This window comes from Oncorhynchus kisutch, linkage group LG2 (genome assembly GCF_002021735.2).
Source record: "Oncorhynchus kisutch isolate 150728-3 linkage group LG2, Okis_V2, whole genome shotgun sequence".
Classification (NCBI taxonomy): Eukaryota; Metazoa; Chordata; class Actinopteri; order Salmoniformes; family Salmonidae; genus Oncorhynchus; species Oncorhynchus kisutch.
The window spans coordinates 77,534,943-77,562,888 of record NC_034175.2 but is presented as its reverse complement, the minus strand read 5'-3'; the positions used below and the strand labels follow the sequence as shown (position 1 = coordinate 77,562,888).

At 48.4% G+C, this 27,946-nt stretch overlaps 1 protein-coding gene across 1 annotated transcript in view; it reads right to left on the bottom strand.

Moving 5' to 3' along the window:
• The window catches only part of LOC109886111 (bone morphogenetic protein receptor type-2), a 117,180-nt gene that overhangs the window by 64,524 nt on the left and 24,710 nt on the right, over positions 1-27,946 (bottom strand). The window contains exon 2 of the mRNA XM_031801720.1: positions 3,036-3,233. Within this exon, the coding sequence (XP_031657580.1) occupies positions 3,036-3,233 (198 nt within the window). The remainder of the gene's footprint in view (positions 1-3,035; positions 3,234-27,946) is intronic.

The following is a 27,946-nucleotide window of genomic DNA, read 5'->3' as shown; positions in this document are numbered from 1 at the left end:
TGACTATGTACAGACTCAGTGAGCATAGCCTTGCTATTGAGAAAGGCCGCCATAGGCAGACATGGCTCTCAAGAGAAGACAGGCTATGTGCACACTGCCCACAAAATGAGGTGGAAACTGAGCTGCACTTCCTAACCTCCTGCCAAATGTATGACCATATTGGAGACACATATTTCCCTCAGATCACACAGATCCACAAAGAATTTGAAAACAAATCAAACATTGATCAACTCCCATATGTATTAGGTGCATTACCACCGTGTGACATCACAGCAGCAAGACGTGTGACACGTTGCCATGAGAAAAGGCCAACCAGTGAAGAACAAACAACATCGTAAATTAGGGATGCACGATATAGCAGTAAGCATATCGGAATCGGCTGATATTAGCTAAAAATGCCAACAAAGGCATCGGCCCGATGTCTAGTTTAACACAGATGTGCTTAACCGATGTCAAAGCTGACGTGCATACCTACCTGTATAAGGTAGGTAGATGAGGTACATACCTGTATAAGGTAGGTAGATGAGGTACATACCTGTATAAGGTAGGTAGATGAGGTACATACCTGTATAACGTAGGTAGATGAACTACATACCCGTATAACGTAGGTAGATGACCGACATACCTGTATAAGGTAGGTAGATGAGGTACATACCTGTATAACGTAGGTAGATGACCTACATACCTGTATAAGGTAGGTAGATGAGGTACATAATGTAGGTAGATGAGGTGCATACCTATATAACGTAGGTAGATGACCTACATACCTGTATAAGGTAGGTAGATGAGGTACATAACGTAGGTAGATGAGGTACATAACGTAGGTAGATGACCTACATAACGTAGGTAGATGACCTACATACCTATATAACGTAGGTAGATGACCTACATACCTGTATAACGTAGGTAGATGACCTACATACCTGTATAACGTAGGTAGATGACCTACATACCTGTATAACGTAGGTAGATAACCTACATACCTGTATAATGTAGGTAGATGAGGTACATACCTGTATAATGTAGGTAGATGACCTACATACCTGTATAACGTAGGTATATGAGGTACATACCTGTATAACGTAGGTATATGAGGTACATACCTGTATAACGTAGGTAGATGACCTACATACCTGTATACGGTAGGTAGATGAGGTACATAATGTAGGTATATGAGGTACATACCTGTATAACGTAGGTAGATGACCTACATACCTGTATAGCGTAGGTAGATGACCTACATACCTGTATAAGGTAGGTAGATGAGGTACATAATGTAGGTATATGAGGTACATACCTGTATAACGTAGGTAGATGAGGTACATACCTGTATAACGTAGGTAGATGAGGTACATACCTGTATAACGTAGGTAGATGACCTACATACCTGTATAAGGTAGGTAGATCAGGTACATAATGTAGGTAGATGAGGTACATACCTGTATAACGTAGGTAGATGAGGTACATACCTGTATAACGTAGGTAGATGACCTACATACCTGTATAACGTAGGTAGATGACCTACATACCTATATAACGTAGGTAGATGACCTACATACCTGTATAAGGTAGGTAGATGAGGTACATACCTGTATAATGTAGGTAGATGAGGTACATACCTGTATAACGTAGGTAGATGAGGTACATACCTGTATAACGTAGGTAGATGACCTACATACCTGTATAACGTAGGTAGATGACCTACATACCTGTATAAGGTAGGTAGATCAGGTACATAATGTAGGTAGATGAGGTACATACCTGTATAACGTAGGTAGATGAGGTACATACCTGTATAACGTGGGTAGATGAGGTACATACCTGTATAACGTAGGTAGATGACCTACATACCTGTATAACGTAGGTAGATGACCTACATACCTATATAACGTAGGTAGATGACCTACATACCTGTATAAGGTAGGTAGATGAGGTACATACCTGTATAATGTAGGTAGATGACCTACATACCTGTATAACGTAGGTAGATGAGGTACATACCTGTATAACGTAGGTAGATGACCTACATACCTGTATAACGTAGGTAGATGAGGTACATACCTGTATAACGTAGGTAGATGACCTACATACCTGTATAAGGTAGGTAGATGATTTACATACCTGTATAACGTAGGTATCAGATTTTTTGGCAAGGAAAATATTGGATATCGGTATTGTTCAAAAATGTCATATCGGTGTATCACTATTGTAAATACAACTGTACACTGTACATAGCCAATAATCTAAAATGTAAAATCTCTATATTATTTTAAGTTTTGTGAGTGGGCCTGCCGAGTGGTGCAGTGGTCTAAGGCACTGCATCGCAGAGCTAGAGGCGTCACTACAGACCCAGGTTTGATCCCAGGCTGTGTCACAACCGGCCGTGATCAGGAGTCACATAGGGTGGGGTACAATTGGCCCAGTGTCGTCTGGGTTAGGGAAGGGTTTGGCCGGGGGGGCTTTAGTTGGCTCATCGCGCTCTAGCGACTCCTTGTGGCGGGCCGGGTGCCTGCAGGCTGACCTCGGACGTCAGTTGAACAGTGTTTCCTTTGACACATTGGTGCAGCTGGCTTCCGGGTTAAGCTGGCGGGTGTTAAGAAGAGCGGTTTGGTGGGTCATGTTTCGGAGGACGCATGACTCAACCTTCGCCTCTCCCAAGCCCGTTGGGGAGTTGCAGCGATGAGACAAGATCGAAATTGGGGAGGAAAAGGGGGTAAAATACACCAAAATATTATGTGTGTGTGAGAGAATGAGAGAAACAAAGAGAAACAGAGAGAAACAGAGAGAGAGAGAAACAGAGAGAGAGAGAAACAGAGAGAGACAGAGAGAGAAACAGAGAGAGACAGAGAGAGAAACAGAGAGAGACAGAGAGAGAAACAGAGAGAGAGAGAGAGAGAGAGAGAGAGAGACAGAGAAAAACAGAGAGAGAAAGAGAAAAACAGAGAGAGAAAGAGAGAGAGAGAGCGAATGAGATCAGGACAGAAGGAGAAACAGTTGTACATGAACACCAGGTCCGTCTATGTGTGTAGACGTACCCTGTTTGACCAGGTGTATCTCTCCGTCTCTAGTCTTCTCCCACAGTCCATAGCATCGAGAGCCCCTACTGCAGCGTATTGTAGTATTCTCTCTGGTCAAAGGCCAGTCTCTTCCTCCTCCTCCTGCTCCCACACGCTGCTCCTCATACTGCTGCTGCTGGTCGTTGAACGCACACTCACGCTCCTCACTCTGTGCACCTAGGGACAGAGAGAGAGAGGGAGAGAGGGGGAAAGGGAGGATGAGAGAGGGGGGAGAGAGCGAGAAAGGGAGGGAGGGAGCGAGTGGGGGAGGGGGACAGGGAGAAGAGGGAGGGAGGGAGGGAGGGAGGGAGGGAGGGAGGGAGGGAGGGAGGGAGGGAGGGAGGGAGGGAGGGAGGGAGGGAGGGAGGGAGGGAGGGAGGGAGGGAGGGAGGGAGGGAGGGAGGGAGGGAGGGAGGGACAGGAAATAGCAGGATAGAGGGGAAGGGAGAGATATAGAAAAGTTTGTGAAAATCATCTGACACAGAAAAGTTAACGGATGGAGCTATTATTATATCATTATGATACAGGTCGCAGCATCAGGCATCTCTCTGTTATCTCAGCATCTCAGTGATTATTATATTATTATGATACATCAGGCATCTCTCTGTTATCTCAGCATCTCAGTGATTATTATATCATTATGATACAGGTCGCAGCATCAGGCATCTCTCTGTTATCTCAGCATCTCAGTGATTATTATAGGGTTAGGGTTAGCAGCATCAGGGGTCTTCAACCTTTTCTTGCCCAATCATACGTTAGCAAAAACAATGTCTTATCATGAATGTGATCATGTGAAGGTGATCGAGGATAACTAATAAAGGTGTGCTTGTCTTCTTGGGTTTTAAATATACTGAATAAAAAGATAAACGCAACACATTTTCAGATTTTACTGAGTCACAGTTCATTTAAGGAATTTAAATACATTCATTAGGTCCTAATCTATGGATTTCACATGACTGGAAATACATCTGTTGGTCACCTTAATAAAAAAATAAAATGAAGTAAATTAAGAATTATTAAAATCAACGATAAAATAACAGTATTCAGGCTATATACAGGGTGTTACGGTACAGAGTCAATGTGGAGGCTATATACAGGGTGTTACGGTACAGAGTCAATGTGGAGGCTATATACAGGGTGTTACGGTACAGAGTCAATGTGGAGGCTATATACAGGGTGTTACGGTACAGAGTCAATGTGGAGGCTATATACAGGGTGTTACGGTACAGAGTCAATGTGGAGGCTATATACAGGGTGTTACGGTACAGAGTCAATGTGGAGGCTATATACAGGGGGGTACCGGTACAGAGTCAATGTGGAGGCTATATACAGGGTGTTACGGTACAGAGTCAATGTGGAGGCTATATACAGGGTGTTACGGTACAGAGTCAATGTGGAGGATATATACAGGGGGTACCAGTACAGAGTCAATGTGGAGGATATATACAGGGTGTTACGGTACAGAGTCAATGTGGAGGCTATATACAGGGTGTTACGGTACAGAGTCAATGTGGAGGCTATATACAGGGGGTATCGGTACAGAGTCAATGTGGAGGCTATATACAGGGGGTACCGGTACAGAGTCAATGTGGAGGCTATATACAGGGGGGTACCGGTATAGAGTCAATGTGGAGGCTATATACAGGGTGTACCAGTACAGAGTCAATGTGGAGACTATATACAGGGTGTACCAGTACAGAGTCAATGTGGAGACTATATACAGGGTGTACCAGTACAGAGTCAATGTGGAGGCTATATACAGGGGGGTACCGGTACAGAGTCAATGTGGAGGCTATATACAGGGGGTACCGGTACAGAGTCAATGTGGAGGCTATATACAGGGTGTACCAGTACAGAGTCAATGTGGAGACTATATACAGGGTGTACCAGTACAGAGTCAATGTGGAGGCTATATACAGGGTGTACCAGTACAGAGTCAATGTGGAGACTATATACAGGGTGTACCAGTACAGAGTCAATGTGGAGGCTATATACAGGGTGTTACGGTACAGAGTCAATGTGGAGACTATATACAGGGGGTACCAGTACAGAGTCAATGTGGAGGCTATATACAGGGGGTACCAGTACAGAGTCAATGTGGAGACTGTATACAGGGGGTATCGGTACAGAGTCAATGTGGAGACTATATACAGGGTGTACCAGTACAGAGTCAATGTGGAGGCTATATAGAGGGGGTACCGGTACAGAGTCAATGTGGAGGCTATATACAGGGGGGTACCAGTACAGAGTCAATGTGGAGACTATATACAGGGGGTACCAGTACAGAGTCAATGTGGAGACTATATACAGGGTGTACCGGTACAGAGTCAATGTGGAGACTATATACAGGGGGTACCAGTACAGAGTCAATGTGGAGACTATATACAGGGTGTACCGGTACAGAGTCAATGTGGAGGCTATATACCGGGTGTTACGGTACAGAGTCAATGTGGAGGCTATATACAGGGTGTTACGGTACAGAGTCAATGTGGAGGCTATATACAGGGTGTTACGGTACAGAGTCAATGTGGAGACTATATACAGGGGGTACCAGTACAGAGTCAATGTGGAGGCTATATACAGGGGGTACCGGTACAGAGTCAATGTGGAGGCTATATACAGGGGGTACCAGTACAGAGTCAATGTGGAGACTATATACAGGGTGTACCGTTCAATGTGCGGAGGCACCAGTTAGTCGAGGTAATTGAGGTAATATGTACAGTGGGGCAAAAAAGTATTTAGTCAGCCACCAATTGTGCAAGTTCTCCCACTTAAAAAGATGAGGCCTGTAATTTTCATCATAGGTACACTTCAACTATGACAGACAAAATGAGAAAAAGAAATCCAGAAAATCACATTGTAGGATTTTTAATGAATTTATTTGCTAATTATGGCAGACTGACTCCTCCACCGGCAGGCTGAGCCCTCCACCAGCAGGCAACCAGCTGGTGGAGTCAGTCTGGCGGGCTACCAGCTCAGAGGCGGGCTACCAACTCAGAGGCAGGCTACCAGCTCAGAGGCAGGCTACCAACTCAGAGGCGGGCTACCAGCTCAGAGGCGGGCTACCAGCTCAGACGCGGGCTACCAGCTCAGAGGCGGGCTACCAGCTCAGAGGCGGGCTACCAGCTCAGACGCGGGCTACCAGCTCAGAGGCAGGCTACCAGCTCAGAGGCAGGCTACCAGCTCAGAGGCGGGCTACCAGCTCAGAGGCAGGCTACCAACTCAGAGGCAGGCTACCAACTCAGAGGCGGGCTACCAACTCAGACGCGGGCTACCAGCTCAGAGGCGGGCTACCAGCTCAGAGGCGGGCTACCAGCTCAGACGCGGGCTACCAGCTCAGAGGCAGGCTACCAGCTCAGAGGCGGGCTACCAGCTCAGAGGCGGGCTACCAGCTCAGAGGCAGGCTACCAACTCAGAGGCAGGCTACCAACTCAGAGGCAGGCTACCAACTCAGAGGCAGGCTACCAGCTCAGAGGCAGGCTACCAGCTCAGAGGCAGGCTACCAGCTCAGAGGCAGGCTACCAACTCAGAGGCGGGCTACCAGCTCAGAGGCGGGCTACCAGCTCAGAGGCAGGCTACCAGCTCAGAGGCAGGCTACCAGCTCAGAGGCAGGCTACCAACTCAGAGGCAGGCTACCAGCTCAGAGGCAGGCTACCAGCTCAGAGGCGGGCTACCAGCTCAGAGGCGGGCTACCAGCTCAGAGGCGGGCTACCAGCTCAGAGGCAGGCTACCAGCTCAGAGGCAGGCTACCAGCTGACTCCAACATATCCACCTCCTTGACATTTGCTCCAGTGAAAGCTCATTAAGTAGCAGATACACCTGTCCGGGGCTACTAGTTCTTTCCACGAACCAGACTGAGAAGCTAGCAGCTGAAATCAAACAGTTTCCATCTCTGCTGGCTAAAAGCCAGTCTACAGAGATCTAGTGACATTTGGCCCAGTGAACACAGCTCCGTTCACAGCTTAGTCAGCAAGCCAACCAGCCAGTCAGCAAGTCAGCCAGCCAGCCAGCCAGTCAGCCAGTCAGCCAGTCAGCCAGTCAGCCAGCCAGCCAGTCAGCCAGCCAGCCAGTCAGTCAGCCAGTCAGCCAGCCAGCCAGTCAGTCAGCCAGTCAGCCAGTCAGCCAGCCAGTCAGCCAGCCAACCAGTCAACATTTCACAAGTTACACATGAATCACACCAAAGAGTTGCAAAACACTACTGCACCATCATACACTTATCAACGTCTCAAATGGCACCCTATTTCCTACGTAGTGCACTACTTTTGACCAAGGGCCCATAGGGGTAGTGCACTACTTTTTACCAAGGCCCATAGGGCTTTACTTCGGGAATAGGGTGTGATTTGGGACGCGACACAACCAGTAGAGCGCTAGAGTAAGGCAGAATGTGAAAAATGAAGAAAAAAAACTAACTTCATTCTCCATTTCCTCAAACAGAAACCATGACAACCTTCATGTTTTAAATCTAATTACACTGACAAAGAAAAATGAGTGTTTTAAGACCTCTTTGTAACTCTGTGACAATAGTCTGTTTCATCATGTCCTCTCGTGAAACTTGTCAAAGCACATACTGTGTCCATTGTGTTAGTTAATCCGGATTGAACAAAAGCACCATGCCATTGACATTGTATTGGACATTGTGAAGTGAAAAGCTGAATCAAGCTGAAGAAGACAATGGAAATATATAATATGCTGTTCATCATGTTCAGGTCAGTAGCTAGCTGCCATATTATCTTGTTAGATATCAGACAAAATGTCTGTCCAGAATTACAGATCAGGCAACATATCTGCCCAGAATTACAGATCAGACAACATATCTGTCCAGAATTACAGATCAGACAACATCTCAGTCCAGAACTACAGATCAGACAACATATCTGTCCAGAATTACAGATCAGACAACATATCTGTCCAGAATTACAGATCAGACAACATATCTGTCCAGAATTACAGATCAGGCAACATATCTGTCCAGAATTACAGATCAAACAACATATCTGTCAAGAATTACAGATCAGACAACATATCTGTCCAGAATTACAGATCAGGCAAAGTATCCGTCCAGAATTACAGATCAGACAACATATCTGTCCAGAATTACAGATCAGGCAACATATCTGTCCAGAATTACAGATCAGGCAACATATCTGTCAAGAATTACAGATCAGACAACATATCTGTCCAGAATTACAGATCAGGCAACATATCTGTCCAGAATTACAGATCAGACAACATATCTGTCCAGAATTACAGATCAAACAACATATCTGTCAAGAATTACAGATCAGACAACATATCTGTCCAGAATTACAGATCAAACAACATACCTGTCAAGAATGACAGATCAGACAACATATCCGTCCAGAATTACAGATCAGACAACATATCCGTCCAGAATTACAGATCAGACAACATATCCGTCCAGAATTACAGATCAGACAACATATCCGTCCAGAACTACAGATCAGGCAACATATCCGTCCATAATTACAGATCAGGCAACATATCCGTCCAGAATTACAGATCAGACAACATATCTGTCCAGAATTACAGATCAGGCAACATATCTGTCCAGAATTACAGATCAGACAACATATCTGTCCAGAATTACAGATCAGACAACATATCTGTCCAGAATTACAGATCAGACAACATATCTGCCCAGAATTACAGATCAGACAACATATCTGTCCAGAATTACAGATCAGACAACATATCTGTCCAGAATTACAGATCAGACAACATATCTGTCCAGAATTACAGATCAGACAACATATCTGTCCAGAATTACAGATCAGGCAACATATCTGTCCAGAATTACAGATCAGGCAACATATCTGTCCAGAATTACAGATCAGACAACATATCTGTCCAGAATTACAGATCAGACAACATATCTGTCCAGAATTACAGATCAGGCAACATATCTGTCCAGAATTACAGATCAGGCAACATATCTGTCCAGAATTACAGATCAGGCAACATATCTGTCCAGAATTACAGATCAGACAACATATCTGTCCAGAATTACAGATCAGACAACATAACTGTCCAGAATTACAGATCAGACAACATATCTGTCCAGAATTACAGATCAGACAACATATCTGTCCAGAATTACAGATCAGACAACATATCTGTCCAGAAAAACCAGATCAGACAACATATCTGTCCAGAATTACAGATCAGACAACATATCTGTCCAGAATTACAGATCAGACAACATATCTGTCCAGAATTACAGATCAGACAACATATCTGTCCAGAATTACAGATCAGACAACATATCTGTCCAGAATTACAGATCAGACAACATATCTGTCCAGAATTACATATCATGCAAAATATCTGTCCAGAATTACAGATCAGGCAACATATCAGTCCAGAATTACAGATCAGGCAACATATCTGTCCAGAATTACAGATCAGACAACATATCTGTCCAGAATTACAGATCAGACAACATATCTGTCCAGAATTACAGATCAGACAACATATTTGTCCAGAATTACATATCAGACAACATATCTGTCCAGAATGGGCAATTCCACGGCAACGGATTTTTTAAATTTATTTGAACCTTTATTTAACTAGACAAGCCAGTTAAGAACAAATTCTTATTTTCAATGAACAGTGGGTAAACTGCATTGTTCAGGGACAGAATGACAGATTTGTACCTTGTCAGCTCGGGGGTTCGATCTTGCAACCTTTCGGTCGCTGATCCAACACTCTAACCACTAGGCTACCTGTCTCCACTACACTTTAACCACTAGGCTACCTGTCTACCCTACACTCTAACCACGAGGCTACCTGTCTACCCTACACTCTAACCACGAGGCTACCTGTCTACCCTACACTCTAACCACGAGGCTACCTGTCTCCCCTACACTCTAACCACGAGGCTACCTGTCTCCCCTACACTCTAACCACGAGGCTACCTGTCTCCCTTACACTCTAACCACAAGGCTACCTGTCTCCCCTACTCTAACCACTAGGCTACCTGTCTCCCCTACACTCTAACCACTAGGCTACCTGTCTCCACTACACTCTAACCACGAGGCTACCTGTCTCCCCTACACTCTAACCACAAGGCTACCTGTCTCCCCTACACTCTAACCACGAGGCTACCTGTCTCCCCTACACTCTAACCACGAGGCTACCTGTCTCCCCTACACTCTAACCACGAGGCTACCTGTCTCCCCTACACTTTAACCACTAGGCTACCTGTCTCCCCTACACTTTAACCAATAGGCTACCTGTCTCCCCTACACTCTAACCACGAGGCTACCTGTCTCCTCTACACTCTAACCACGAGGCTACCTGTCTCCCCTACACTCTAACCACTAGGCTACCTGTCTCCACTACACTTCAACCACTAGGCTACCTGTCTCCCCTACACTCTAACCACTAGGCTAGCTGCCACCTCTACACTCTAACCACGAGGCTACCTGTCTCCACTACACTCTAACCACGAGGCTACCTGTCTCCCCTACACTCTAACCACTAGGCTACCTGTCTCCCCTACACTTTAACACTAGGCTACCTGTCTCCTCTACACTCTAACCACTAGGCTACCTGTCTCCTCTACACTCTAACCACTAGGCTACCTGTCTCCACTACACTTTAACCACTAGGCTACCTGTCTCCCCTACACTCTAACCACAAGGCTACCTGTCTCCCCTACACTTTAACCACTAGGCTACCTGTCTCCCCTACACTTTAACCACTAGGCTACCTGTCTCCCCTACACTCTAACCACGAGGCTACCTGTCTCCTCTACACTCTAACCAAGAGGCTACCTGTCTCCTCTACACTCTAACCACTAGGCTACCTGTCTCCACTACACTTTAACCACTAGGCTACCTGTCTCCCCTACACTTTAACCACTAGGCTACCTGTCTCCCCTACACTTTAACCACTAGGCTACCTGTCTCCTCTACACTCTAACCACGAGGCTACCTGTCTCCCCTACACTCTAACCACTAGGCTACCTGTCTCCACTACACTTTAACCACTAGGCTACCTGTCTCCCCTACACTTTAACCACTAGGCTACCTGTCTCCCCTACACTTTAACCACTAGGCTACCTGTCTCCTCTACACTCTAACCACTAGGCTACCTGCCACCTCTACACTCTAACCACTAGACTACCTGTCACCTCTACACTCTAACCACTAGGCTACCTGCCACCTCTACACTCTAACCACTAGGCTACCTGCCACCTCTACACTCTAACCACTAGGCTACCTGCCACCTCTACACTCTAACCACTAGGCTAGCTGCCACCTCTACACTCTAACCACTAGGCTACCTGCCACCTCTACACTCTAACCACTAGGCTACCTGCCACCTCTACACTCTAACCACTAGGCTACCTGTCTCCCCTACACTCTAACCACAAGGCTACCTGTCTCCCCTACACTCTAACCACGAGGCTACCTGTCTCCCCTACACTCTAACCACGAGGCTACCTGTCTCCCCTACACTCTAACCACGAGGCTACCTGTCTCCCCTACACTTTAACCACTAGGCTACCTGTCTCCCCTACACTTTAACCAATAGGCTACCTGTCTCCCCTACACTCTAACCACGAGGCTACCTGTCTCCTCTACACTCTAACCACGAGGCTACCTGTCTCCCCTACACTCTAACCACTAGGCTACCTGTCTCCACTACACTTCAACCACTAGGCTACCTGTCTCCCCTACACTCTAACCACTAGGCTAGCTGCCACCTCTACACTCTAACCACGAGGCTACCTGTCTCCACTACACTCTAACCACGAGGCTACCTGTCTCCCCTACACTCTAACCACTAGGCTACCTGTCTCCCCTACACTTTAACACTAGGCTACCTGTCTCCTCTACACTCTAACCACTAGGCTACCTGTCTCCTCTACACTCTAACCACTAGGCTACCTGTCTCCACTACACTTTAACCACTAGGCTACCTGTCTCCCCTACACTCTAACCACAAGGCTACCTGTCTCCCCTACACTTTAACCACTAGGCTACCTGTCTCCCCTACACTTTAACCACTAGGCTACCTGTCTCCCCTACACTCTAACCACGAGGCTACCTGTCTCCTCTACACTCTAACCACTAGGCTACCTGTCTCCACTACACTTTAACCACTAGGCTACCTGTCTCCCCTACACTTTAACCACTAGGCTACCTGTCTCCCCTACACTTTAACCACTAGGCTACCTGTCTCCTCTACACTCTAACCACGAGGCTACCTGTCTCCCCTACACTCTAACCACTAGGCTACCTGTCTCCACTACACTTTAACCACTAGGCTACCTGTCTCCCCTACACTTTAACCACTAGGCTACCTGTCTCCCCTACACTTTAACCACTAGGCTACCTGTCTCCTCTACACTCTAACCACTAGGCTACCTGCCACCTCTACACTCTAACCACTAGACTACCTGTCACCTCTACACTCTAACCACTAGGCTACCTGCCACCTCTACACTCTAACCACTAGGCTACCTGCCACCTCTACACTCTAACCACTAGGCTACCTGCCACCTCTACACTCTAACCACTAGGCTACCTGCCACCTCTAGACTCTAACCACTAGGCTACCTGCCACCTCTACACTCTAACCACTAGGCTACCTGCCACCTCTACACTCTAACCACTAGGCTACCTGCCACCTCTACACTCTAACCACTAGGCTACCTGCCACCTCTACACTCTAACCACTAGGCTACCTGCCTCCTCTACACTCTAACCACTAGGCTACCTGCCACCTCTACCCTCTAACCACTAGGCTACCTGCCACCTCTACACTCTAACCACTAGGCTACCTGCCACCTCTACACTCTAACCACTAGGCTACCTGTCTCCCCTACACTCTAACCACTAGGCTACCTGCCACCTCTACACTCTAACCACTAGGCTACCTGCCACCTCTACGCTCTAACCACTAGACTACCTGCCACCTCTACACTCTAACCACTAGGCTACCTGCCACCTCTACACTCTAACCACTAGGCTACCTGCCACCTCTACACTCTAACCACTAGGCTACCTGTCTCCCCTACACTCTAACCACTAGGCTACCTGCCACCTCTACACTCTAACCACTAGGCTACCTGCCACCTCTACGCTCTAACCACTAGGCTACCTGCCACCTCTACGCTCTAACCACTAGGCTACCTGCCACCTCTACACTCTAACCACTAGGCTACCTGCCACCTCTACACTCTAACCACTAGGCTACCTGCCACCTCTACACTCTAACCACTAGGCTACCTGCCACCTCTACACTCTAACCACTAGGCTACCTGCCGCCTCTACACTCTAACCACTAGGCTACCTGCCACCTCTACACTCTAACCACTAGGCTACCTGCCACCTCTACACTCTAACCACTAGGCTACCTGCCACCTCTACACTCTAACCACTAGGCTACCTGCCACCTCTACACTCTAACCACTAGGCTACCTGCCACCTCTACACTCTAACCACTAGGCTACCTGCCACCTCTACACTCTAACCACTAGGCTACCTGTCTCCCCTACACTCTAACCACAAGGCTACCTGTCTCCCCTACACTCTAACCACGAGGCTACCTGTCTCCCCTACACTCTAACCACGAGGCTACCTGTCTCCCCTACACTCTAACCACGAGGCTACCTGTCTCCCCTACACTTTAACCACTAGGCTACCTGTCTCCCCTACACTTTAACCAATAGGCTACCTGTCTCCCCTACACTCTAACCACGAGGCTACCTGTCTCCTCTACACTCTAACCACGAGGCTACCTGTCTCCCCTACACTCTAACCACTAGGCTACCTGTCTCCACTACACTTCAACCACTAGGCTACCTGTCTCCCCTACACTCTAACCACTAGGCTAGCTGCCACCTCTACACTCTAACCACGAGGCTACCTGTCTCCACTACACTCTAACCACGAGGCTACCTGTCTCCCCTACACTCTAACCACTAGGCTACCTGTCTCCCCTACACTTTAACACTAGGCTACCTGTCTCCTCTACACTCTAACCACTAGGCTACCTGTCTCCTCTACACTCTAACCACTAGGCTACCTGTCTCCACTACACTTTAACCACTAGGCTACCTGTCTCCCCTACACTCTAACCACAAGGCTACCTGTCTCCCCTACACTTTAACCACTAGGCTACCTGTCTCCCCTACACTTTAACCACTAGGCTACCTGTCTCCCCTACACTCTAACCACGAGGCTACCTGTCTCCTCTACACTCTAACCACTAGGCTACCTGTCTCCACTACACTTTAACCACTAGGCTACCTGTCTCCCCTACACTTTAACCACTAGGCTACCTGTCTCCCCTACACTTTAACCACTAGGCTACCTGTCTCCTCTACACTCTAACCACGAGGCTACCTGTCTCCCCTACACTCTAACCACTAGGCTACCTGTCTCCACTACACTTTAACCACTAGGCTACCTGTCTCCCCTACACTTTAACCACTAGGCTACCTGTCTCCCCTACACTTTAACCACTAGGCTACCTGTCTCCTCTACACTCTAACCACTAGGCTACCTGCCACCTCTACACTCTAACCACTAGACTACCTGTCACCTCTACACTCTAACCACTAGGCTACCTGCCACCTCTACACTCTAACCACTAGGCTACCTGCCACCTCTACACTCTAACCACTAGGCTACCTGCCACCTCTACACTCTAACCACTAGGCTACCTGCCACCTCTAGACTCTAACCACTAGGCTACCTGCCACCTCTACACTCTAACCACTAGGCTACCTGCCACCTCTACACTCTAACCACTAGGCTACCTGCCACCTCTACACTCTAACCACTAGGCTACCTGCCACCTCTACACTCTAACCACTAGGCTACCTGCCTCCTCTACACTCTAACCACTAGGCTACCTGCCACCTCTACCCTCTAACCACTAGGCTACCTGCCACCTCTACACTCTAACCACTAGGCTACCTGCCACCTCTACACTCTAACCACTAGGCTACCTGTCTCCCCTACACTCTAACCACTAGGCTACCTGCCACCTCTACACTCTAACCACTAGGCTACCTGCCACCTCTACGCTCTAACCACTAGACTACCTGCCACCTCTACACTCTAACCACTAGGCTACCTGCCACCTCTACACTCTAACCACTAGGCTACCTGCCACCTCTACACTCTAACCACTAGGCTACCTGTCTCCCCTACACTCTAACCACTAGGCTACCTGCCACCTCTACACTCTAACCACTAGGCTACCTGCCACCTCTACGCTCTAACCACTAGGCTACCTGCCACCTCTACGCTCTAACCACTAGGCTACCTGCCACCTCTACACTCTAACCACTAGGCTACCTGCCACCTCTACACTCTAACCACTAGGCTACCTGCCACCTCTACACTCTAACCACTAGGCTACCTGCCACCTCTACACTCTAACCACTAGGCTACCTGCCGCCTCTACACTCTAACCACTAGGCTACCTGCGACCTCTACACTCTAACCACTAGGCTACCTGCCACCTCTACACTCTAACCACTAGGCTACCTGCCACCTCTACACTCTAACCACTAGGCTACCTGCCACCTCTACACTCTAACCACTAGGCTACCTGCCACCTCTACACTCTAACCACTAGGCTACCTGCCACGCTTTACTCAAGTTTTTTTCACTTGTATGCCAAACAAAAAACATTCATTTCAAAGTTTAACAAACCATTAAACTCAAAAAAAATACAAAATACTGTACAGAAAAAAACTGTGCAGATGCAAATTTAGGTCATGGAATTAGGGTCAAATCTCCCTCAGGTTTCTATGCGACCATGTCTTCCATAAACTCTTAAATGTCTGCTCCAAATTAAGATTCAACATTGTCTGCAGAAAGAATGGGGGTGTCAGCTATGACATGGGACCTTGCACTTGAAAAACATCTCTTTTGGTTATTGAACTACAGCAAGTGAATGGGATTTACAACTAGTAGCGGAATTACGCTAACAGAATTTCATCATGGGTCCCTGATCTGTACTACACAGAAATGCATAATTAGGGATATGAATGTCCTTCTCCTCATGTTTCACAAGAGAAGGGTAGGGGAGAGTAGAGTAGAGTAAGGTAGGGTAGAGTAGAGTAGAGTAGGGTAGGGTAGAATAGAGTAGGGTGAAGTAGAGTAGAGTAGTATAGGGTAGGGTAGGGTAGGGTAGGGTAGGGTAGGGCAGGGTAGGGTAGGGTAGAGTAGAGTAGGGTAGGGTGGGGTAGGGTAGAGTAAAGTAGAGTAGGGTGGGGAAGGGTAGAAAGGGTATGGTAGAGTAGAGTAGAGAAGGGTAGGGTAGAGTAGAGTAGGGTAGGGTGGGGTAGAGTAGAGTAGGGTGAAGTAGAGTAGAGTAGAGTAGGGTAGAGTAGGGTAGGGTGGGGTAGAGTAGAATAGAGTAGGGTAGGGTAGGGTAGACTAGAGTAGGGTGAAGTAGAGTAGAGTAGAGTAGGGTAGGGTAGGGTATAGTAGAGTAGAGTAGGGTAGAGTAGAGTAGGGTGGGGTAGGGTAGAGAAGGGTAGAGTAGGGTAGGGTGGGGTAGGGTAGAGTAGAGTAGGGTAGGGTAGGGTAGAGTAGGGTAGAGTAGAGTAGGGTAGGGTAGAGTAGGGTAGGGTGGGGTAGAGAGAGAGAGAGAAAGAAAGATGGGGGGAGGGGGAGAGAGAAAGACAGGGGGAGAGAGAGAAAGACAGGGGGAGAGAGAGACAGGGGGAGAGAGAGAAAGACAGGGGGAGAGAGAGACAGGGGGAGGGGGGAGAGAGAGAAAGACAGGGGGAGGGGGGAGAGAGAGAAAGACGGGGGGGAAGGAGTAAGACAGGGGAGGGGAAGAGAAAGGGGGAGGGGGAGAGAGAAAGACAGGGGGGGAGAGAGACAGGGGGAGGGGGGAGAGAGACAGGGGGAGGGGGGGGAGAGAGAAAGACAGGGGAGGGGGAGAGAGACAGGGGGAGGGGGAGAGAGAGAAAGACAGGGGGGGAGAGAGACAGGGGGAGGGGGAGAGAGACAGGGGGAGGGGGGAGAGAGAGAAAGACAGGGGAGGGGGAGAGAGACAGGGGGAGGGGGAGAGAGAGAAAGACAGGGGAGGGGGAGAGAGACAGGGGGAGGGGGGAGAGAGAGAAAGACAGGGGAGGGGGAGAGAGACAGGGGGAGGGGGGAGAGAGAGAAAGACAGGGGAGGGGGAGAGAGGGAGGGGGAGGGGGAGAGAGAGAGAAAGACAGGGGAGGGGTAGAGAGACAGGGGGAGGGGGAGAGAGAGAAAGACAGGGGGAGAGAGAGAAAGACAGGGGGAGAGAGAGAAAGACAGGGGGAGAGAGAGAAAGACAGGAGAGGGGGGAGAGAGAAAGACGGGGAGGGGGAGAGAGAAAGACAGGGGGAGAGAGAGAAAGACAGGAGAGGGGGGAGAGAGAAAGATGGGGGGGGGAGAGAGAAAGACAGGGGGAGAGAGAAAGACAGGGGGAGAGAGAAATGAAGAATCCATAGACTAACCACTTCTGGGAAAATTGGAAAGCACACAAAACGAAGAGTTATCTTTCCAAAATGCAGATGTCTGGGTGAAACCACTTCTCTTTTTGGTCGTATAACTATTAAAGTCTCCCAGAACCCATCCAAATGACATTGAATGAACTACAGGACAAAATGCAAACTTTACAACTCAAAAAGGCCTGTGGTGTTGATGAATGAAATTATAAAATATACAGACCACAAATTCCAATTGGCTATCCTTAAACTCTTTAACATCATCCTCAGCTCTGGCATCTTCCCCAATATTTGGAACCAAGGACTGATCCACAAAAGTGGAGACAAATTTGACCCCAATAACTACCATGGGATATGCGTCAACAGTAACCTTGGGAAAATCCTCTGCATTATCATTAACAGCAGACTCGTACATTTCCTCAATGAAAACAATGTACTGAGCCAATATCAAATTGGCTTTTTACCAAATTACCGTACGACAGACCACGTATTCACCCTGCACACCCTAATTGACAAACAAACCAAAACAAAGGCAAAGTCTTCTCATGCTTTGTTGATTTAAAAAAAGCCTTTGACTCAATTTGGCGTGAGGATCTGCTATACAAGTTGATGGAAAGTGGTGTTGGGGGTAAAACATAGGTGAGACACATGGCTGTGGGGTGAGACACAGGGCCGTGGGGTGAGACACGGGGCCGAGGGGTGAGACACGGGGCCGTGGGGCGAGACACAGGGTCGAGGGGTGAGACACGGGGCCGGGGCCGTGGGGTGAGACACGGGGCCGTGGGGTGAGACACGGGGCCGAGGTGCGAGACACGGGGCCGTGGGGCGAGACACGGGGCCGTGGGGCGAGACACGGGGCCGTGGGGCGAGACACGGGGCCGTGGGGCGAGACACGGGGCCGTGGGGCGAGACACGGGGCCGTGGGGCGAGACACGGGGCCGTGGGGCGAGACACGGGGCCGTGGGGCGAGACACGGGGCCGTGGGGCGAGACACGGGGCCGTGGGGCGAGACACGGGGCCGAGGGGTGAGACACGGGGCCCTGGGGCGAGACACGGGGCCGTGGGGCGAGACACGGGGCCGTGGGGCGAGACACAGGACCGAGGGGTGAGACACAGGGTTGTGGGGTGAGACACAGGGCCGTGGGGCGAGACACAGGGCCGTGGGGCGAGACACAGGGCCGTGGGGTGAGACACAGGGTCGTGGGGCGAGACACAGGGCCGTGGAGTGAGACACAGGGCCGAGGGGCGAGACACAGGACCGTGGGGCGAGACAGGGAAGCAGCTTGAGCCCAACCCTCTTCAACATAGATATCAATGAATTGGCGAGGGCACTAGAACAGTATGCAGCACCCGGTCTCACCCTACTAGAATCTGAAGTCAAATGTCTACTGATGATCTGGTGCTTCTGTCCCCAACCAAGGAGGGCCTACAGCAGCACCTAGATGTTCTGCACAGATTCTGCCAGACCTGGGCCCTGACAGTAAATCTCAGTAAGACCAAAACAATTGTGTTCCAAAAAAGGTCCAGTCGCCAGGACCACAAATACAAATTCCATCTAGACACTGTTGCCCTAGAGCACACAAAAAACTATACATACCTTGGCCTAAACATCAGCGCCACAGGTAACTTCAACAGAGCTGTGAACGATCTGAGAGACAAGGCAAGAAGGGCATTCTATGCCATCAAAAGGAACACAACATTTGACATCCCAATTAGGATCTGGCTAAAAATACTTGAATCAGTCATAGAGCCCCTTGCCCTTTATGGTTGTGAGACCCCACCTCCCAGCAAGAGAGCCCCCCCACATATAGCATAGCCTTGCTATTGAGAAAGGCCGCCGTAGACAGACATGGCTCTCAAGAGAAGACAGGCTATGTGCTCACTGTCCACAAAATGAGGTGGAAACTGAGCTGCACTTCCTAACCTCCTGCCCAATGTATGACCATATTAGAGAGACATATTTCCCTCAGATTACACAGATCCACAAAGAATTCGAAAACAAATCCAATTTTGATAAACTCCCATATCTACTGGGGGAAATTCCACAGTGTGCCATCACAGCAGCAAGATTTGTGACCTGTTGCCACAAGAAAAGGTCAACCAGTGAAGAACAAACACCCTTGTAAATACAACCTATATGTATGCTTATTTATTTTCCCTTGTGTACTTTAACTATTTGCACAACATTACAACACTGTATAAAAACATAATATGACATTTGAAATGTCTTTATTCTTTTGGAACTTTTGTAGTGTAATGTTTACTGTTTCACTTTTGTTTATTATCTATTATCTAACTGTCTGGTAGAGGGCAGTCTGTATATAGACCACAGGACTGTCTGGTAGAGGGCAGTCTGTATATAGACCACAGGACTGTCTGGTAGAGGGCAGTCTGTATATAGACCACAGGACTGTCTGGTAGAGGGCAGTCTGTATATAGACCACAGGACTGTCTGGTAGAGGGCAGTCTGTATATAGACCACAGGACTGTCTGGTAGAGGGCAGTCTGTATATAGACCACAGGACTGTCTGGTAGAGGGCAGTCTGTATATAGACCACAGGACTGTCTGGTAGAGGGCAGTCTGTATATAGACCACAGGACTGTCTGGTAGAGAGCAGTCTGTATATAGACCACAGGACTGTCTGGTAGAGGGCAGTCTGTATATAGACCACAGGACTGTCTGGTAGAGAGCAGTCTGTATATAGACCACAGGACTGTCTGGTAGAGAGCAGTCTGTATATAGACCACAGGACTGTCTGGTAGAGGGCAGTCTGTATATAGACCACAGGACTGTCTGGTAGAGAGCAGTCTGTATATAGACCACAGGACTGTCTGGTAGAGGGTAGTCTGTATATAGACCACAGGACTGTCTGGTAGAGGGCAGTCTGTATATAGACCACAGGACTGTCTGGTAGAGAGCAGTCTGTATATAGACCACAGGACTGTCTGGTAGAGGGCAGTCTGTATATAGACCACAGGACTGTCTGGTAGAGAGCAGTCTGTATATAGACCACAGGACTGTCTGGTAGAGGGCAGTCTGTATATAGACCACAGGACTGTCTGGTAAAGAGCAGTCTGTATATTCTCTACAGGACTGTCTGGTAGAGGGCAGTCTGTATATAGACCACAGGACTGTCTGGTAGAGGGCAGTCTGTATATAGACAACAGGACTGTCTGGTAGAGAGCAGTCTGTATATAGACTACAGGACTGTCTGGTAGAGAGCAGTCTGTATATAGACCACAGGACTGTCTGGTAGAGGGCAGTCTGTATATAGACCACAGGACTGTCTGGTAGAGGGCAGTCTGTATATAGACCACAGGACTGTCTGGTAAAGAGCAGTCTGTATATTCTCTACAGGACTGTCTGGTAGAGGGCAGTCTGTATATAGACCACAGGACTGTCTGGTAGAGGGCAGTCTGTATATAGACCACAGGACTGTCTGGTAGAGGGCAGTCTGTATATAGACCACAGGACTGTCTGGTAGAGAGCAGTCTTTATATTCTCTACAGTACTGTCTGGTAGAGGGCAGTCTGTATATAGACCACAGGACTGTCTGGTAGAGGGCAGTCTGTATATAGACCACAGGACTGTCTGGTAGAGGGCAGTCTGTATATAGACCACAGGACTGTCTGGTAGAGAGCAGTCTGTATATTCTCTACAGGACTGTCTGGTAGAGAGCAGTCTGTATATAGACCACATGACTGTCTGGTAGAGAGCAGTCTATATATAGACCACAGGACTGTCTGGTCTAGAGGGCAGTCTATATATAGACCACAGGACTGTCTGGTAGAGAGCAGTCTGTATATAGACTACAGGACTGTCTGGTAGAGGGCAGTCTGTATATAGACCACAGGACTGTCTGGTAGAGGGCAGTCTGTATATAGACAACAGGACTGTCTGGTAGAGAGCAGTCTGTATATAGACCACAGGACTGTCTGGTAGAGAGCAGTCTGTATATAGACCACAGGACTGTCTGGTAGAGGGCAGTCTGTATATAGACCACAGGACTGTCTGGTAGAGGGCAGTCTGTATATAGACCACAGGACTGTCTGGTAAAGAGCAGTCTGTATATTCTCTACAGGACTGTCTGGTAGAGGGCAGTCTGTATATAGACCACAGGACTGTCTGGTAGAGGGCAGTCTGTATATAGACCACAGGACTGTCTGGTAGAGGGCAGTCTGTATATAGACCACAGGACTGTCTGGTAGAGAGCAGTCTTTATATTCTCTACAGGACTGTCTGGTAGAGGGCAGTCTGTATATAGACCACAGGACTGTCTGGTAGAGGGCAGTCTGTATATAGACCACAGGACTGTCTGGTAGAGGGCAGTCTGTATATAGACCACAGGACTGTCTGGTAGAGAGCAGTCTGTATATTCTCTACAGGACTGTCTGGTAGAGAGCAGTCTGTATATTCTCTACAGGACTGTCTGGTAGAGAGCAGTCTGTATATAGACCACATGACTGTCTGGTAGAGAGCAGTCTATATATAGACCACAGGACTGTCTGGTCTAGAGGGCAGTCTATATATAGACCACAGGACTGTCTGGTAGAGAGCAGTCTGTATATAGACTACAGGACTGTCTGGTAGAGGGCAGTCTGTATATAGACCACAGGACTGTCTGGTAGAGAGCAGTCTATATATAGACCACAGGACTGTCTGGTAGAGGGTAGTCTGTATATAGACCACAGGACTGTCTGGTAGAGGGCAGTCTGTATATAGACCACAGGACTGTCTGGTAGAGAGCAGTCTGTATATAGACCACAGGACTGTCTGGTAGAGGGCAGTCTGTATATAGACCACAGGACTGTCTGGTAGAGAGCAGTCTGTATATAGACCACAGGACTGTCTGGTAGAGGGCAGTCTGTATATAGACCACAGGACTGTCTGGTAAAGAGCAGTCTGTATATTCTCTACAGGACTGTCTGGTAGAGGGCAGTCTGTATATAGACCACAGGACTGTCTGGTAGAGGGCAGTCTGTATATAGACAACAGGACTGTCTGGTAGAGAGCAGTCTGTATATAGACTACAGGACTGTCTGGTAGAGAGCAGTCTGTATATAGACCACAGGACTGTCTGGTAGAGGGCAGTCTGTATATAGACCACAGGACTGTCTGGTAGAGGGCAGTCTGTATATAGACCACAGGACTGTCTGGTAGAGAGCAGTCTTTATATTCTCTACAGTACTGTCTGGTAGAGGGCAGTCTGTATATAGACCACAGGACTGTCTGGTAGAGGGCAGTCTGTATATAGACCACAGGACTGTCTGGTAGAGGGCAGTCTGTATATAGACCACAGGACTGTCTGGTAGAGAGCAGTCTGTATATTCTCTACAGGACTGTCTGGTAGAGAGCAGTCTGTATATTCTCTACAGGACTGTCTGGTAGAGAGCAGTCTGTATATAGACCACATGACTGTCTGGTAGAGAGCAGTCTATATATAGACCACAGGACTGTCTGGTCTAGAGGGCAGTCTATATATAGACCACAGGACTGTCTGGTAGAGAGCAGTCTGTATATAGACTACAGGACTGTCTGGTAGAGGGCAGTCTGTATATAGACCACAGGACTGTCTGGTAGAGGGCAGTCTGTATATAGACAACAGGACTGTCTGGTAGAGAGCAGTCTGTATATAGACCACAGGACTGTCTGGTAGAGAGCAGTCTGTATATAGACCACAGGACTGTCTGGTAGAGGGCAGTCTGTATATAGACAACAGGACTGTCTGGTAGAGAGCAGTCTGTATATAGACTACAGGACTGTCTGGTAGAGAGCAGTCTGTATATAGACCACAGGACTGTCTGGTAGAGGGCAGTCTGTATATAGACCACAGGACTGTCTGGTAGAGGGCAGTCTGTATATAGACCACAGGACTGTCTGGTAGAGAGCAGTCTTTATATTCTCTACAGTACTGTCTGGTAGAGGGCAGTCTGTATATAGACCACAGGACTGTCTGGTAGAGGGCAGTCTGTATATAGACCACAGGACTGTCTGGTAGAGGGCAGTCTGTATATAGACCACAGGACTGTCTGGTAGAGAGCAGTCTGTATATTCTCTACAGGACTGTCTGGTAGAGAGCAGTCTGTATATTCTCTACAGGACTGTCTGGTAGAGAGCAGTCTGTATATAGACCACATGACTGTCTGGTAGAGAGCAGTCTATATATAGACCACAGGACTGTCTGGTCTAGAGGGCAGTCTATATATAGACCACAGGACTGTCTGGTAGAGAGCAGTCTGTATATAGACTACAGGACTGTCTGGTAGAGGGCAGTCTGTATATAGACCACAGGACTGTCTGGTAGAGGGCAGTCTGTATATAGACAACAGGACTGTCTGGTAGAGAGCAGTCTGTATATAGACCACAGGACTGTCTGGTAGAGAGCAGTCTGTATATAGACCACAGGACTGTCTGGTAGAGGGCAGTCTGTATATAGACCACAGGACTGTCTGGTAGAGGGCAGTCTGTATATAGACCACAGGACTGTCTGGTAAAGAGCAGTCTGTATATTCTCTACAGGACTGTCTGGTAGAGGGCAGTCTGTATATAGACCACAGGACTGTCTGGTAGAGGGCAGTCTGTATATAGACCACAGGACTGTCTGGTAGAGGGCAGTCTGTATATAGACCACAGGACTGTCTGGTAGAGAGCAGTCTGTATATTCTCTACAGGACTGTCTGGTAGAGAGCAGTCTGTATATTCTCTACAGGACTGTCTGGTAGAGAGCAGTCTGTATATAGACCACATGCCTGTCTGGTAGAGAGCAGTCTATATATAGACCACAGGACTGTCTGGTCTAGAGGGCAGTCTATATATAGACCACAGGACTGTCTGGTAGAGAGCAGTCTATATATAGACCACAGGACTGTCTGGTAGAGGGCAGTCTGTATATAGACCACAGGACTGTCTGGTAGAGAGCAGTCTGTATATTCTCTACAGGACTGTCTGGTAGAGGGCAGTCTGTATATAGACCACAGGACTGTCTGGTAGAGGGCAGTCTATATATGGACCACAGGACTGTCTGGTAGAGGGCAGTCTATATATAGACCACAGGACTGTCTGGTAGAGAGCAGTCTGTATATAGACCACAGGACTGTCTGGCAGAGGGCGGTCTGTTCAATGACAGCCAGTAGAACTAGTGAGGGGTGGGAGACACACACTCTGCTACTGGCCAGGCTTTAGACTAAACAATGGCTCTCCCTCCGGCTCCATGGGGCAGGCAGGGTGGGGTGTGGGTAAAAGGCAGGGGTCGTCATCTCCCCAACGGAGCCAGAAGGAAAGCCATTGTTTAGTCTAAAACCTGGCGTGCAGCAGAGCAGCACAGTATCCTGTACACAAGACACACCACAGACCACTGCAGACCCTCCCGACATCCCTCTCTACGTACCAACTGCTGACCACACTGTCTACATACAGAGAGACAACTCAATGGTCGTATCTTTGATACTGTGCATAGTTACGCTCATGTAAAATGTTCAGTGTGGTTGAAAGTGCTTTAAGAGAGATCTACTTATGTGTGTGTGTGTGTGTGTTAAGGGGTTGGATAGTGTGTGTGTGTGTGTGTGTGTGTGTGTGTGTGTGTGTGTGTGTGTGTGTGTGTGTGTGTGTGTGTGTGTGTGTGTGTGTGTGTGTGTGTGTGTGTGTGTGTGTGTGTGTGTGTGTGTGTGTGTGTGTTGTTCAGGGCAGAGACTGCGTCCCATCACAGCAAGTGGCACAAAGAGTTAACACCGCAGCCCAACACGCAATGCCAGCCGAGCAACACACACACACACACACACGCATACACACTATCCAACCCCTTAACACACACACACACACACGCTATCCAACCCCTTAACACACATGCTATCCAACCCCTTAAACACACACACGCTATCCAACCCCTTAACACAAACACGCTATCCAACCCTTTAACACACACACGCTATCCAACCCCTTAACACACACACACACACACGCTATCAACCCCTTAACACACACGCTATCCAAATCAAATCAAATCAAATTTTATTTGTCACATACACATGGTTAGCAGATGTTAATGCGAGTGTAGCGAAATGCTTGTGCTTCTAGTTCCGACAATGCAGTAATAACGAACAAGTAATCTAACTAACAATTCCAAAAAAAACTACTGTCTTATACACAGTGTAAGGGGATAAAGAATATGTACATAAGGATATATGAATGAGTGTTGGTACAGAGCAGCATAGGCAAGATACAGTAGATGATATCGAGTACAGTATATACATATGAGATGAGTATGTAAACCAAGTGGCGTAGTTAAAGTGGCTAGTGATACATGTATTACATAAGGATGCAGTCGATGATATAGAGTACAGTATCTACGTATGCATATGAGATGAATAATGTAGGGTAAGTAACATTGTTTAAAGTGGCTAGTGATATATTTACATCATTTCCCATCAATTCCCATGATTAAAGTGGCTGGAGTAGAGTCAGTGTCATTGACAGTGTGTTGGCAGTAGCCACTCAATGTTAGTGGTGGCTGTTTAACAGTCTGATGGCCTTGAGATAGAAGCTGTTTTTCAGTCTCTCAGTCCCAGCTTTGATGCACCTGTACTGACCTCGCCTTCTGGATGACAGCGGGGTGAACAGGCAGTGGCTCGGGTGGTTGATGTCCTTGATGATCTTTATGGCCTTCCTGTAGCATCGGGTGGTGTAGGTGTCCTGGAGGGCAGGTAGTTTGCCCCCGGTGATGCGTTGTGCAGACCTCACTACCCTCTGGAGAGCCTTACGGTTGAGGGCGGTGCAGTTGCCATACCAGGCGGTGATACAGCCCGCCAGGATGCTCTCGATTGTGCATCTGTAGAAGTTTGTGAGTGCTTTTGGTGACAAGCCGAATTTCTTCAGCCTCCTGAGGTTGAAGAGGCGCTGCTGCGCCTTCCTCACGATGCTGTCTGTGTGAGTGGACCAATTCAGTTTGTCTGTGATGTGTATGCCGAGGAACTTAAAACTTGCTACCCTCTCCACTACTGTTCCATCGATGTGGATGGGGGGGGTGTTCCCTCTGCTGTTTCCTGAAGTCCACAATCATCTCCTTAGTTTTGTTGACGTTGAGTGTGAGGTTATTTTCCTGACACCACACTCCGAGGGCCCTCACCTCCTCCCTGTAGGCCGTATCGTCGTTATTGGTAATCAAGCCTACCACTGTTGTGTCGTCCGCAAACTTGATGATTGAGTTGGAGGCGTGCATGGCCACGCAGTCGTGGGTGAACAGGGAGTACAGGAGAGGGCTCAGAACGCACCCTTGTGGGGCCCCAGTGTTGAGGATCAGCGGGGAGGAGATGTTGTTGCCTACCCTCACCACCTGGGGGCGGCCCGTCAGGAAGTCCAGTACCCAGTTGCACAGGGCGGGGTCGAGACCCAGGGTCTCGAGCTTGATGACGAGCTTGGAGGGTACTATGGTGTTGAATGCCGAGCTGTAGTCGATGAACAGCATTCTCACATAGGTATTCCTCTTGTCCAGATGGGTTAGGGCAGTGTGCAGTGTGGTTGAGATTGCATCGTCTGTGGACCTATTTGGGCGGTAAGCAAATTGGAGTGGGTCAAGGGTGTCAGGTAGGGTGGAGGTGATATGGTCCTTGACTAGTCTCTCAAAGCACTTCATGATGACGGATGTGAGTGCTACGGGGCGGTAGTCGTTTAGCTCAGTTACCTTAGCTTTCTTGGGAACAGGAACAATGGTGGCCCTCTTGAAGCATGTGGGAACAGCAGACTGGTATAGGGATTGATTGAATATGTCCGTAAACACACCGGCCAGCTGGTCTGCGCATGCTCTGAGGGCGCGGCTGGGGATGCCGTCTGGGCCTGCAGCCTTGCGAGGGTTAACACGTCTAAATGTCTTACTCACTTCGGCTGCAGTGAAGGAGAGACCGCATGTTTTCGTTGCAGGCCGTGTCAGTGGCACTGTATTGTCCTCAAAGCGGGCAAAAAAGTTATTTAGTCTGCCTGGGAGCAAGACATCCTGGTCCGTGACTGGGCTGGGTTTCTTCCTGTAGTCCGTGATTGACTGTAGACCCTGCCACATGCCTCTTGTGTCTGAGCCGTTGAATTGAGATTCTACTTTGTCTCTGTACTGGTGCTTAGCTTGTTTGATAGCCTTGCGGAGGGAATAGCTGCACTGTTTGTATTCAGTCACTTTGCCTTTCAGTCACAATTCAGACACTTTGCCCTGATTAAAAGCAGTGGTTCGCGCCTTCAGTTCCACACGAATGCTGCCATCAATCCACGGTTTCTGGTTAGGGAATGTTTTAATCGTTGCTATGGGAACGACATCTTCAACGCACGTTCTAATGAACTCGCACACCGAATCAGCGTATTCGTCAATGTTGTTATCTGACCCAATACGAAACATCTCCCAGTCCACGTGATGGAAGCAGTCTTGGAGTG